This window comes from Corvus hawaiiensis, chromosome 9 (genome assembly GCF_020740725.1).
Source record: "Corvus hawaiiensis isolate bCorHaw1 chromosome 9, bCorHaw1.pri.cur, whole genome shotgun sequence".
NCBI lineage: Eukaryota > Metazoa > Chordata > Aves > Passeriformes > Corvidae > Corvus > Corvus hawaiiensis.
In genome coordinates, this window is record NC_063221.1 from 27,879,412 (window position 1) to 27,895,215 (window position 15,804).

Sequence of the window (15,804 nt, forward strand, 5' to 3'; positions counted from 1 at the left end):
TACATTCTGGCTGGAAAACTTGCTGGGCTCTGTCTGATAAACTAAGCAGCCTCTCATTTTACATCAGAGCATGAATATATATATATATATATATATATATACACACACACACACACATATATGTATATGCACCTCTCCCCTCCTGCCCTGTGCTCTGTCCCATTTAGTCCCAGGCTTTCCAGATATTACAGCATAGCAATCCACCTAAGCAGAAGAGAAAGAGGATTGCTTTCCCTGCTGCACAGCTACCATGCACTGGCCAGGACCCAGGCTCCCTCCAGCAGGGAGGAGCGTTAAAGAGAATCTCAGCTGCCCCACTTGACACCAATCATGAAATGCAACAGAGCGAGGTCAAAGGAGCTGCTCAGGCTCCTTCTGCACTTGGTAAAATATTTTAGATACTGAGATGCCCTCACCAGGCATCTGTCCCTTGGAGCAGCCACAATTTTTCCTCTCCAAACAGAAGGAACTGAGATCAGAGAACTAATATTAGGAGGTGAATTCTTCTCATAAGGACCTGAAATACAAACACAGTCTGGTGGAGAAGCATCTAAAAACCTTCTTCTTTTGCATGGCAGAATTAAGACCATTAAAATGCTCTGATTTTCACCCAAATTCTGATTTTTTTCTCCATTCAGCAGATTTTTCTACCCTTACCCCATAACTAGAAATAATCTATTAACCCTACTGATCAGTACACAGCTATATAACTTAACACTGTCTTCAGCAGGGCCATAATATGGAACTGCATATAGAACATTCCTCCATAAAGTGGCAATTTAAGGTAAGAGTTATAATCTTACCAATCTATTTTAAAATGGTAGGGGGAAAACAGCAATTTTTCTAAGGCTATGTACAGCTTCTGTAACAGATAAAAGGCTGAGAAGAAACTGGTTTTCTGGCATTATTTTGATGAATCTCAGATCAGAGAGAAAAATCTTGCATAGCCTTTTGATCCCTAATGTTTGGGCAAGATTGTAATGATTTGCACACTCCAAATGTGCATAAATTTCCTTTCCACCAACTGTAATGAGCCCCTCTTTCCCCCCTTGTTGTTTTCCTGGTCCCACCTCCACCCCTCCTCCTGTTTGTACGTATTTCCCTTCAGAAATCTGCTGTATTGGCAAATTAGAGACTGATAAACATAGGAGTGGGATACAGACAATGGAAGTTTGCACAAAGCTCCTCCTCTGCACCTACAAATCCCAGTACAGATATAAAGTTACTGATAATCACAGCCAGAAAGTAGAAGCAGTTCAACTTTTGTTACCTCTCATGAGGACTTTCTCAGTGAAGCCTGAGAATTGCTAGCTAGAAAAATTGCATGGTCATGATTATTTTATTACTTTTTAAACATTAAGTTCAGTGTGATGTCAGCACTAGAGACTACAAGCTCTCTCTCCATGAAACAAGCACAGCAGTTTGGCTGTTGGTAACTCCCCTCTCCACCCCCACAGTCCTTAGGGGGGGATCAAGCAGTTCCTTCTGGGTCACACCTGCCTGCAGCAGAGAGCTCCATCCCTCCCTCCCGTGTGCCCTGCTGCTGCCGTGGGAAGGCAGATAACGTGCCAACACCTCTCACCCTTCCCTCATCCTGCCTGACAGCTGAAATCCTCAGGGCACGCCAGGGTAAGGCAGAGGCTGCAGCTCCCAGCGCTGGGGGGATGCTCTGGCACACACAGGCACGGGGAGCAGAGCTGTCCTCGGCTGCCTGGGCAGGAGCCGCTGCCGGGACCCTGCGGCACCGCCTGGCGCCGGAGCCAAGAACACAAGAAATAAAGCACTGCAATGATCTTACACAGCACCTGGAGAGATGGACATGGGGCAGCAAAGTCCCAAGGACCGTTTACTTCACATCCCCTTTCATAAATCTGTCAGGGTACCTCGCAGCCCCATCACTACAGTATTTCACTGCCCCCAGACCATTTCAGTAGAAAACGTGCCAATAGTAGTTAAATTATCACTGGGGTATTTTTTGACTTGAGCAATTTGTTTGCATTCTCCAAATTTGCTACCTGTCCTATTGTAGGCTGATTCACTCAAGACCAAGGAATCAAATATTAATTTGCTTTCTTTAGCACAGAAGAAATTAATAAATGTTGTACTCTAAGGTGCAAAACCTACTTCAAACATGAGTGATCCCAATAGAAATCTTGGAAATGTTTGTCAAGAACTTTTTAATCAACAGTCTTCAATGCATAACTATAACAACAGTTTAGTGTAGAGCGCTGTAATGTGTAAAGGTTCTTCACAATTTTAGGGAGTAAAATACCACACATAAATGATAGTGTAGATGTGATTTTGCCTATAGACAAAATATACCAGAGTTATTCTGCATTAATTTCTACCCTGTGCTATGTGCCAATCTGTAAAGCACAACTGTCACAGTTTTTGCCTCACATCCTGCAGCTGCAGTCTTGTCACATCTCTTGAGGAGAGTGGAGCAGAAGCAGCCTTGGGATAGAGGAAGTTAAAAATAATAAAATAACAGAAGATCAGAGAGATTGCAGTTGTGGAGTTAGTGTTTCAGTACTGGCTGGTTCTCTTTTGCCCAGAGCCAGGATTTAACCAGAGGCTTTAGTTAAAGTCTGGTGCAGCAGGAACAATCTTAGCTCAGGCATGGCACCAAAAATTCAGATAATTCTGCCACATGCTTTTTAAGTGCTTTTAGAAAAAAGCAGAATGCTCTCAAGATGTAGAATTCTCTAACAATACCGGGCACTCATTAAAAACTGTCATTTCAAAAAATATATATTTGTACATAACATTTCTACAATAGACAACTCTACCAAGCATGGATCCTCAAATCTGGGTAAAATTGAAAAAATTTAATAAATGGTATATCCATCATTCACAGGAGCTGGGAATTATGTACAAGGGACTATAACTGCTGTCATTGCTAATCTCTAATTAAAGATTTTATAGCTTTTCAGTAAGAGTCAGGTATTTAATTCATCTCCTCCAAAAGAGCAATTTCCACTTGAAATTACATGAATGGCTTAAAGAAAGATAATTATTTGGTAAAATTTATGGCAAAGTGGATAGCAGCAATTACCTACTGATGGTGAAGACAAGAAGATAAGATGAATTATTACACCGTATTTTTCTGATACTGTCCCCAAAGCAACTTAAAAAAAAAAAAAAAGTGTCTCAAAATTTATGTTTGTTTAAATCTGATAATGGATCTTCTAAAGCAGGCAAATGATGATTTGTGCATACCAACATTTGCATCACGGAGGGAGAGATCTGCTGTTGATTCATGGCTGCTTCAATGCTGGCAGGAGAGGCTGGTGGACTTGAGGAACTCTCCCAAGCTCTCAGGTTTAGGATTTGAGCTCTGCAGGGCTGAGGGGTGGAAGTCCTGAGCTCCACCTGTGCAGGTTTTCTGCCCCAAGTGCAAGCCCAGCTCCCCCAGCCCACAGGAACCAATCTCTGAGCTGGGCCATGGATAAGGAGGTCACAGAGTGCAGACAGGGTAGATTATGTTGGAACTCCCAGCTACCAGCATTGTCAGCATGTTAGGTTTGCTTAACTAGTATTTATTTTCAGGCTTAATTCTGTCTAAATTATTTATTTTTCCTGCCATCAACTGCTTACCAAATACCTGAATATTTCATACAGATCTTCCATCAAATGCCAGTCTTTAAAGTGTGGATTTGTGCCTGGAAGGACAAGTTTCCCATGGAAAGCTGCCCTCCAGGAAGGACAGCAAAAGAGATGGAGGTAAATGAAGATGACCTTGAAGCTCATTGCTCTGAAAAAATGACAGGCCTCCCATGGAGGGAATAATGCAGTGGAATTGCAGCCTCACTCCCAACAGTGGTTGTTGCTATGGTGATTGATACCGAAAAGCCCATCTAGATGGAGCCTGCAGAAGGAATAGTAATTCCTGATATTGTTCAAATCACTAATGGAGCTAAGGAGCCATCTCACGCACTCCTGCAAATTAATATTTGCATGTGCCCGCTGCCTTTGTCACACACTGCCCTCAAACACAAATCAGTCATTTTCCCATTCTCTGCAGCAGTATTTGCATAGTATTAGTTAATTATAACCCAGCAACCAGATGCCAAAGTCCCTGCTGACAAATAATAGTTGATTCAAAAATGTATGTGCTGATTTACAATGTATTTCCTGAGATTCATATATTCATTCCAAGTGGTTTAATTATCTGAAAACAGAATTAATTATGACCCCCAATTTACAGAGAGAAGCAGTCCATGTACAAAGGTATGCACACTCTGCACTGTCTTTAATTTTACGTATGTGCAATAAGGTTGCAACTCATACCTGCGGTCTCCTCAATTTTCCTTCAAGCCAGGAAAGGGTTAGGAAGTTTATCAGAGGTTCTTCTGGCTAAATGACTGAAAATGACCTCAAAATAAGAACAAGTGAATTCAGTGTAGAGGGTTAAAGGGTAAAATAAAGCATCTTGAAAGACAAAAATGGATGGTCAAAATACCAGAGGTAAATACTGTCCTGCTTTTGTGACAATCCAAGACACCCCATGGGGATCTCATGAGGATGAAGACATTATTATTACTCTTTTATATTCTAACTGGAATAGAATCAGCCGAATCAGATTGGAGATGTTTGGTACTAGCCAAAATTTAACTGGAAGAAAAAATAATGCTGTGATGTGTCTAGTGAGTATTTTTCCTGACTTTGAAAATTGGAGCCTGTACAGGACAAGCTCACTCCCATTCCCTTAGACATGACTTGCTTATTAAAATGGCGATTTTACAAATTATACCAGTTTAGCAAATCCCTCAGAAACATCTGATAATAGCCATTAAACTAACAGCTGCTCTCATCACACAAAATTCTGTATTTCTGAGGAATATATGAACGTTCAGCAAGCAGAACAGGGCATTACTGAGCTGGACTTCATCCTGGGACAGTGCACACAAATCCCACATTACTGCACACACTGAAACCTCTTGGATTCAGCAGGACTCTCTGTGGTTACCCATTTTCTGCACAGGATTTCTGTGCACAGCATTTTCTGCATGACCAGGATTTAATTTTGCCATTTCAGAGTTAAAATAAATCACAGACACTTTGCCAGGAAAAGCCAATCCATGGATGCCACCTTCCACCCATTGGGCAGATTCCCACTCTGTGCTCATCTGCTGTCACAGAGACACGACCTGCCTGTTTTCCCCCTTGTTTTCTGGTTCCTTATGTCCCACTCAGGAGAGAGGCTTCATCAGAATCCTAAAAGCTACACTCCAATCACACTGGCAAATGACAGCACAATTGGGTTTATTTTTAGAAAACGTGGGAAAGGCAAGGAATCCCAGCCCATGGCTCTACAGCCATGTCACTGGCCTGCCACTTTCTCCTTACCCTTACCTGTTCCTAAGCACAGGGATGGTACCAGTTTAACCAGTTGGAAAGCTGAGCCATTTCCCCATAATCAATCAAGTCATTTATAAGTTACTGCCATAACTAAGCAGGGAATCCTGGAGGTTGCTAACTCACAGGTTTGAACTCACCTGAGCAGTGAGGGACAAAGCAGAGCTCACACTGCAAGCAGTGAGCTCAGTACCCCATAAAATTTCCACTTCCACTAATTTACTTCGCTTGATGGGAACTGTCTGTAAGAGGAGCTATTGCTTCTAATTGCAGTTTGCTTCACTATTAAACATTCACTGCATTTGGAACATGCACTGTTAACTCTTCTGGAGCACAGGCAAAACAAGGCAAGGCTGAGAGCTTTGCCTTCTCAACCCCCCAGTTTACCCAACCATGTCTCACATTTCTCTAGGAACAGTGATCCAAAGTGAGCTTGAATGTAGGCTCAATAACAATTAAAAAGGTGCTTTTGAAATAAAATGGTTTGCAAGACAACTGATCTGAAGGGAGAAGTACCTCAAAAAAGAAGCATTGAGGATGCAATGAGGCAATTGGCAGAATTTGGTGTAGCCCCATTCAAGGTTATGAACATAAGCACATCCTATAATGACCAAGTCCATAAACACAAGACCCCTGTGGTGATTTTGGGAGGGGAAGAAACTGACAGACTGCTCAGGAAACAACCAGACCCTGACTGTTTTCAGTTATGTGATAATTAGGGGGCACAGCTATTACATGATATAGACAACGTACCTATGTACCCACAATTCCAGAAAAGAATGGCAAGTGTTTCTGAAAAAACAGTATTAGATTTTCTACTCAAATGGAAAATTTAATCACTGAGTGGCACTCACTGCAATTAAACCTGTAAGGGTCGTGTGCTGACTGTGCTCACATTAACAGCAATGAGATTTCCATGGCATTAGGATTTGCCTTGCAGTTTCTGTGACTTGGGAATAGAAAGAAACACTTCCCTGGATTTGGCCTGAGATGAAGATTCACATGTTCAACATGAGCAATTATTTTAAAGTTATTGGAACAAAGAAGGGTAATGAAGTGGTGTTTATTGTGAGCTAAACCTTTCTCAATACATTTATCAAACAAATTTCTTTGCAAAGTAAAAGCAAAGTTAATCCAACCATTATATCATCCTCTGTAGGAAAAGAGTGTATTTCAGCCACTAAGATGACTTTCAGATGTTGTTTTATCTGTTAATATGACTCATAAACCAACTTTTTTTTTTTTTCCTCTTGCATCAAACATGACATGGTCCTCTCCTGCGTAGGACTGTGCTGAGTTCAGGCTACTGATTTTGATTTAGCCTTCAGATCATATGCTCAGGAAGCAGAACTGTTAATTAGTGTAACACATATGTACTGGTGGCCACTGCAGGATGCAGCTCCTACCCACATATCTGCCATCATAGCATCATCACCGGCACTGCCAGATACAGAAGATTTCCCTGAATAAAACTAAACAGATTCTTGCTTTTTGGATGAATAGGCTCAAAATTATAGCTGCGTTCTTATGAAGAAAGCACTTCAGGGACATGAAATACAATTGTATTTGGCAATAAGAGATGTAATTCCTTGACTATTCCAACTCTAGGAGCTCTAACTGTTGAAAGACAGACTACCCAAAAGATAAACATAATTACAGGCCAATTTTTGCTCCTCTGTCAGTATGATGTGAGATTGGAAAGAAGAATCAGAGCCAGTGTCTCCAGCTGAAGTGCAGAAAGCGTGGCAGGACAAAGCTCGTGTGGGTGTGACAGGTATCCTGCAGTCCAGCACTATTAAGCTTTAGTTTGAATTATCCACAAATCTTTGTATAAAAGCAGCTCTTTCACAGCCCTTTTCCAGAACCCTGTGAACAATGACCCTTTGGAGTGTGAAGGATGTGTCTGTGTGAGGGGTGTGAGTGTGCTCGTGCTGTTCTTTGCATCTCCCCTTTTTCCCTCGCGCTCCTTCAGAGCTGCAGAAGTACCACTGCTGCACTGTCTTGTTTTCAGATTGTGTTTTCATCTACTCTGCTTTAGAGAATAAATTATTCATGAAACACTGATAAGAGAAGTGAGAAGAATCAGCACAGGGCCACCCCCAAAGCCCCACTCCATTCTGGAAGCTCCATCTGCAGATGTGCCAAATCTTCCTTCATAAAGCTAAGCTCAAGAGACAGCAGCAGGGAAAGCGAGGCCATTTTGCCCTCACCTTCTGCAGGTAGAGCCCTGGCACAGCTTGGGCCATGGCTTTAGGGTTTAATTCTGGATTTACACAATGACTGTCTTACCTCTAACTTAAGTTCACACGCTGTTTAATTATGTTTAATTACAACGAGCATCCAATATTAAACAAGCAAGTACCTTCACTTTTACTGTCAGCATACAGTTAAAAGTAACTCCCAATCTCTCTTTTTTCTTGCCATTTTGTTCTGAAGGAACTCAGGACAAATATGATTATGGGCTGAGATTTTTCCTAAATAACAATGGGGATTTTTCTGCAAATTACTACTGCTTTTGAAGGAGCTCTAATACTTTAAGCAGTGATAAAGTGGCAGCTGTACATGTTCAATTTCTGAGAGCCAGGGCGTAATGCACAAGCATTAATCCCTCCAGCTGTCCAGTAATTAAACATCATGTAAAGCCCAGAGGATATCATTGCTGTGCTACCTTATCTTATTTATGAAGGACTTGCATTTGTTAAATCTAGCAATTCTTTTTCCCTTCTTGGAAATAATTGTAAATTCTTCCAGCATGGCAAGTGCAGTGAAGCTACAGCTACCCTCAGTAAAATGCCAGGAATTTCAGACCAGCCATGTTTCTTTTCATCACATACTAAAATAATAATGAATAATGGTAGTGGATAAATATTTCCTTTACAGGCATGACCGTGATACTATGGGCTTTAACCCTGTTAAAATTGGTGGGTTTCTCAGGGAGAACACATGACAAAATCTGATCCTTTGGGTTTGATGTCCCTCTGAGCTGACTAAGGGACAGCACATCACTGTGCACTTGGCCTTTAATGAAGGCAGTGAACAGAACTAACTTTGACAAAAGCACACATTCATCAAACTGCAATGAAAGATAAAATCAGTGCTGCATTATCACCAAGTTAAAAGGTCTCAGTAGGATCAGTGGAGATCTGGAATGGACTGGATCAGTATGGTCAAATCCCAATAGGGAGCACTGGAAGTGTGACTCAGATGCAAAACACAGGTACCTTTTACTGCACAAAGAAGAAAACAGTGCTGAGACAACTGATGCTCTTTATAGTTATAAGACAATGATAAAAGATGATAAAACACTTTTAACTGTCGACAGAAAGGTCACTTCATGTGTGTGTAGGTGCAGGAGCAGAGTGGGGGAAGGTGGCTTTAAATCAGGTTTGCAATTTCCCCCTTTCAGCTGGTTCAGCACCAGGTGGATCTGCTGGAGGGATGAACAGCTTTAGCCTGCTTTAAATTCTGCCTTCAGCCAGTGGTTCTCAGGTGACCTGAGGGCTGTTGAGCAGGCACTAGAAGGAGTTAACTCAAAGTTTTCTGCACTTGGACCTTCCAAGAAAAGGACCCATCATTTGGAGGGACTGCTGCTTTTTTATGGAGAATAACACATGAGCCTGGAGCTTTGCCAGGAGAAGTGGGAAGTTGCCACCTGAGGATCTTGTAAATGATCTATGTACACCATGGAAACGTGAAGGCTGTGAGCTGCCATGGCAGGGACACATGGTTACAGCTGAGCACACCTGTGCTTACTGTGGTTTCCCTTATGAATTTAAAAATCCTTTATCCAGTTTGTTCACTTTTAATCTGGCATATCATCATATAATAAGGCTGAAAATCTAGAACTAATTGGGAGATATGTGGTCAGCAATGAAAAGCCTGAAGACCAGGGTCCAAAAGAAGATATTCTGGGTAACAAGGCTATCACTGTCATGAGACTCCTGCAGGAATTCCTGGCTCTCTCCTCAGCCAACTGCACAAGGTCATGGTATGTCCATTGCCTGCACAAGTTCCCATGGATCACTGTCTCTGTGCTGTAGTTTTGCAGAATAAACCATGGTATGGGTAAATAGCTTATTCTGCTATCAATATATTAATGAATACATCATTTCACTGCATCTGACTGTTGGGAAAGGGAAAAATTGTGCACTTCCACCTCCTCATCTGAGAGACACAATTTCCATGTTGAGTGTAAGCAGTGGTTCAGGTGAGAACCAGTGGCACAGACAGAAGAGATGGGGCCAGAGCCTTGAGCATCTCTTTTGAGTATCCCAGTGCCCTGTCAGAGGGAACATTAAAGGGGTTCAGTGCCATTTCAGCTGGTACAGGATCACAGCTCTTCTGTTCTAAAGCCATTCTCAAGTGCTCTCTGCATTCCTGAGCAGCTGACAAAACACTGTTACTGTCTCTCTTAGCAGAGATTTAACGACTTCTGCAGTAGTTAGCCAAGTCCAGACTGACCCCAAGTTGTGTTGCTTTAATTACAGCCTCTCATATTTAATTTCTCTTTTAGTCTCAGTAAACACATTCCTAAGCTTGTCCAATCCATTGTGACAAAGTTTGGGTGCAATGGGAGCAGAAAACCTTCACCAGGGAAATAAGGAGGCTGCCAGCACCTCCAAGCCAGCAAATTCAAGACTGCTAACCCTGACCTATGACTACAACACACCTGGTATTGCAAAGACTCAAATTACTTCTGCTCCAAAAACTGAAAAATAAGATTTTTCTTTTTATATAGTTTTATTTTTTAAACGCAGATATTTGCATTTTCAAAAATTGTTTGTGCACTGGAAGTCAGTAGTGTTCCTAAAGCCTGTCTGCTGGAAGTCAATTATTCAGGCAGATGGGCACTTAACTACCCACGTGCAAGGATTACTACCTGCAATTAATCCCTGGTACAACTACAGCCTGTGCAGACACAAATCTGCATCCCTAATCACTGGTGCTTTATCCACTCCAGGTGGAAGAATTTTCAATTTCCGTGGCTTCCTTGACAAGTTCTTCCACAGGGTGAAAATCACACCATTTTGTTTCCTTGTTCAGATTCTCTACTTTTGTCCCTGAGTCTCTGAACAGCTGCTTTCTCCCCCCAGCTGGCTGTGCCAATGTCTGCACTGGATACATTTCACATGGATTCAAAAAGCAATGATATCATTCTGAGAGGAAAAATCCAGCAATATATGGTCCTATATATAAGGTCCAGAGCAGTAGCTGGAAAGCAAACTGCTGGAGGAGGAAGCACCATAATACATGTACACTATTCCTACAGATTTGGATGGTTCTATACCATAACCATTACTGTCCTCTCCTGCAGGAGATCCTCCCTTAACTTGGGCTGTGACCATTCTGACACAGGGACAGGTCCTTGCACAGCCTCAGCACAACCAAACTTTGCTCCTGGATACCAGCACAATCTTGTTACTGGTACAAATTACCAATGCAGAAATGCAGGCATAAATAAGGTTCATAAACTCTGTATTAAATCCTCTTGAAGAATTATAAATCTAAGAGCCAGTTATTCCTATCAAAAAATAAGAATATACACAGCTAAAATATTTTTGAAGTGTCACATGAGGTTGCAGTAATAGCTTTGTTAACATGGATTTAGAAAGAGCTTAGGGGTTTTTCTTCTGGATGCCCTCACTCACACCATCTTCAAGTCATCATCCATTTGTTTATTGCACATGCAGGCTCCCACCACAGAAATTATTCTGACCACAAATAAATCCCCTTCCAAACATCTATCCAGCAAGATGTGTTATTTATAGACAAGTTGGTCAGCTCTGTGAGAAGTGATGCTCTGCTCCAAGGGGCTGTGGCTGACAGGCAGTGCTGAAGCTTCGCAATGAGAATAAAAACATGAGTGCAGAGATAAAATTAACAAAACAAAGAGAAGAAGGGGTCTGAAGTGGTCAGGATACTGTGTGCTGCTGAGATAAGAGGAAACAGAGAAAGGAGGATCCTAAACAGAGAAGAAATGGGAATGTTAACAGAGTATCAGTGGATAGGTTTAGTGAGGTTTATCAGATTTGGATGAGAGAGAGGATAGCTATCAATCCCCCACAAGCTCCCAGCTGAAACAGCTCACACAATTGTTCTCATCCATGAGGAAAAGACCTTCATTTGACAGGCAACCTCCCTGAAAGTGCTCCCACTACAGCCATTCAGCAGTGCCTCCTGTTTCCCTCTCAAAGTGAGTTTTGACCTCTGAAAGATGCTGAGTTGAGATCTTAGGACTGAAAGCTTTTGATGTTTGCACCCACCCAGGATGCTCCGAGTTTGCCTGTCAGTGCCTTTTCCCGTGGTCCTTGTGCCAGGGAATGGCCCATCCCACATCCAGACTCAGCAGAGATTTCCAGTGTGTGGGGAAAGCAGTCATTAGGAACTGGTTGAAAGCTACTAATTCATTTCTCACAAGTTACCCAACAACCATCAAAATGGTAATTTGTCCTTGGATTAAATCTCCATTTTTAAGAACCTGCACATGCACTAAAACTGGAAGATCAGTAAGAGTAGAGATGCTGAAACCTCCAGAAGAGAAACACTCAGCTATTTCCAAACTCATTAATAGCATCATTATGCTGAAATTATGTGGCATTCAGAACATATTTACACTCATTTTGGGGGTTAGTAAAAAAAAGTTCAGAGCAATTTCAAGTAGATTTTTATTGTAACTAAAAGACTCTGTGAGACCACTCCCACTGGTGTGAGCAGCAGCAGCATTAAATCAAGGGAGGCAGCCACCAGTGTAAAAATTGTTCTAATTTCACTCACTCATATCAGGAAAACAGCAATTACAATTATCTCCTGAATTTGTCTCTGATTCAAGCCTCTCATTCCAAAAAAAAAAAAAAGCTAAAGAGAAAAGACTTAAGAGTTTCACACAGAAAATAAATAAAAGGAAAAAGAAAAAAAGGACTAAGAAAAAATACTTTTAAAAAGAGGGCTAAATAGTGGAACAAGTTGCTCACAAAGTAAAAGCTTTGATAATGTTTCGTTTGATAAAGCTGACTGCAAAGAAATAAACTTATCCAAAGCATTCTACTCAGAACCACAAAATGTTCATGTAAAACGTATTTTGCCATACAACTTCAAAGAAAATATACAATGTGGATTATGAACTGGGTAGGTATTAGAGCCCAAAATCCCATTTTCAAATGAAGAAACTTCAATTTGTACTTGAATGTAATCATTCAACCCTTTCACCAGTAATTTGGAAGTAAAAATAACATTGCTGATATCACATCCAACACTAGAAATATTCAGGGTTGAGTGAATACATAGAACTCAGAGAGCTTCTTAACAGCCTGGGATCATTTGTACACAAAGAACTTAATAAGAACAGTATTAGATATTAGAAAGGTGGTTTTACTTCTGCACAGACTGGCAAGACTGATATTCCCTAAATTCTGGTGGTCTGTATAAAAACAAAGTTGGAAAACCAACTGGAATACTAAAGGGAGTCACAAGAATGAGTCAAGCATTCATTCAAAAGAAAATATTTGACAACAAGAAGCATAAAGAGCTAAGATGTTTGGTCTATCAAAAAGGCAGCCTGAGAAATGGCTTGATCACACAGTGTAGGAGTTTTCACAGACTGAAAACACTGTTAAAGAGCTCTTTCATTCAGCACAGAAAGGCCTAATAAAAGGCAATGGCCATTTAGGGACTGAATTTAGAACAGTTATGGGTACAGAGTATATAATTCTCTCTGTGTCCAGTGAAACCAACAAGCTATCAATGTCCAGACCTATCTACTCTACCTCAGCAGAAGCCAGCCTGAGTGTGTCCACACTCTGCAGGGACAAGGACACAGCAGGGACCTGCTGAGCTACCACAGAGGAAGGTTTGAACCTTATTTAAGTCCTTTTCACATCACCTGGGTGTTAACCCTAATAATAATACTTAATTCTCCATATAAAGAATACTTAATTCTTCATAGAGTTCACTCATTCTCCAGCCAGACCCAACTGGAGAATCCTTCTTTCCTCTCTGTTTTCAAAGTCACCACTCAGCACTGCAAATTGAGTGAATAAGTTTGTTGGCAGGAAAAGTCATCCCTTTCCATGCAATTTGTAACAGTCACTCCAGGACTTTTATAATCCTAAATGGAGATGTTGCATACGTATTAACTCACCAGGAGTGCAACCAGCCTCATCAATACCACTTTCACAATCCTTCTGCCCATCACATCTCCAGGATGACGGGATGCATTTGTTGCTTAAGTCTCCACAGCTAATTTTTTCAGATGGACACACTTGTTTGGCTGGAAGAAAAAAACCAAAGAAATAAACAGAAGTTAAACATATTTCTAAACACTTTTAACATTGTTTACACTATTAAAGTTACTTTTACTTTGAATGGCTCAATCCTCAGACATATTGGAATGAAATTCCAAATCAATCTGCTGCCTCTTAAATCAGGTCTCCCTGCACAGGCTGCCCTGCGAACAAGGCCCTTCCTGTCCCTGCAGCCTGTGCCTGCCCAGCTAACCCCTTTTAGGAACATGCAAATAAATCAAATACCACCCCTCACTCTTAGTTTCAAGCCTAACTCAACTGATGTGAACTGAGAAAGTTGTTTCAACAGACCACCAGGGATTCCAGCTAAGAACTTGGGGCTGGTTGTTACGGGAAGGGATGGCACTACTCGGAGTGAGGGATGCTCAGTGCGGCACCAGCACTGCCTGCTCTGCCTCCCTGCCCAACACACTGACCTGGAGCTGTTCAATCACTGCCCCCCTGCACACAGCACAGCAGCTCTGCACAAACCACCTCCAACTAAGCCAGCAAAAACTATTTCCCTGATTTTAGTACAAGGGTGTACTTCTATGTTTGGTAATGCAAGGCAATTTCTAAATGTAATGATCTAGGCAGATTGTGGTCAGCAAAGCTGAGGAAAAAGCAGCAAGGACAAGCAGGAACTTGCACATATTTAACAAATTGAGCTGTAACAGCGTAAATTGAAGGCAACTGTGATGTCAGACATGGAGACACAGGAGGACCTGCAGAAGCAAAAACCCCAGTACAGGCAAGAACACAACTATGAAAAAGAATGTGCCAGATTTATCTGGAACCAAGTAAGCTGTGAAGCTCATTCTCTCATAACTAGTTTGCATTGCTAAAATTCCTATTTTTTTTTTTCCTTCATACTAGCGTAAAGAGCAACAGATCTACGTTTATTGTGACAAGGCTGCTGAAATGCAAAATGTTCCACAGTTTAAACAATTGTTTAGCATTCTGGAATCACCATCCAGTTTGGCAGGATTTGCTTATTAAACAGACCAATCGCTCTCTTCAAAAAATTACGTGTTTTCAAATAGTTCTTCCATTGGTATTAATGAGAATAATTCTGTGTATGGCTGCAGGGCTACTGAACAGGAAGGAACCCAGATTCTGAATTAAAACTTTCACATTACCCTGCCCTGCTAAAGGTATTTACACAAAGTCCATCAGCTTCCCAAGTGCTGAGCGAGAGAGGATGAAAATTATACCTCCCTTTCCAGCTACACAAGGAGGCTGCAAAAGGGCATCTTACAGCCCCAAAGCATCAATCAGCCACTTGGAGAGCAGTGCCATTTAATCCCTGGATTTCTCTGTCTTAGCGCCTTGAAGTGTTACACGAAGCAGTTTCGAGAAGCTGTGGGCAACCAATACATCAAGAAAAATTAGGTCCTGCCACAGACAGACAGTTAATAACAGATGTAATGAAGTTTTATAACCCTGAGGCATGACAGCATTTCTGTTGAAATTTGCTCGCTGCATACCTAAATAACATTTATGAATGTTGCCTGATTAAAGGGGGGAGGAAGAAAGGGATCCTTACTTAGGCTTCTGGATTATTTTTCCAGCAAATCAGTAATAAAAAACATGGGAAAGGCTCCCCAACAAGACTCCACCAGGATCAGTGTATCTGCCAACTCAGGCCAGGTCCTGGGTCCCAGTCCCTCTAAACTGCAGGTTTTGTACTGCACAACGGCAGAACAAATATACAAAACTGCAGTACAAATGGCTTACTGGGAAAACTGGGTTACCAAAAATGTCATGGAGACATTTGTTAACCAGGTTATTGGTCCACATCCCCCAAAAATTGCTCTAGTTCTTCTTGCTCTGGTTATGGTGATGGGAAGGAGAATTTGTTTCAATGCCAAGTAGGACCAGGTCTTCCATCCCCATTGTAAATCTCCATTGAAAACCAAGTGGGTCAAGACAGGTGGGAACATGTTCCATACACCTGATTTTGAAGAAGGTGAAATGTAATCATAAAATGGTATCATCACACAGTGGGATCATTAACCAGCAAAAAGGTTACTTATTGGTCACAGTTTTAAGTATGGGCATTACTTTTGCTTGGCTGCTGCGGGCAGACGCTTAATAGCTTTGGGAAGCTGAAAGGTTTGGAAAAGTATGAACAGAAGGCTCCTATTTATGGAAAGCAATCTCTGTG

The 15,804-nt window shown here is 41.5% G+C and overlaps 1 protein-coding gene across 3 annotated transcripts in view; it reads right to left on the reverse strand.

Annotated features, from left to right (window-relative positions):
- LRP8 (LDL receptor related protein 8) overlaps positions 1-15,804 on the reverse strand; it is a 173,159-nt gene that overhangs the window by 24,276 nt on the left and 133,079 nt on the right. For all 3 annotated transcript variants that reach the window (XM_048312921.1, XM_048312920.1, XM_048312922.1), the window contains one exon: positions 13,496-13,624. In XM_048312921.1, coding sequence (XP_048168878.1) covers positions 13,496-13,624 — 129 coding nt within the window. The remainder of the gene's footprint in view (positions 1-13,495; positions 13,625-15,804) is intronic.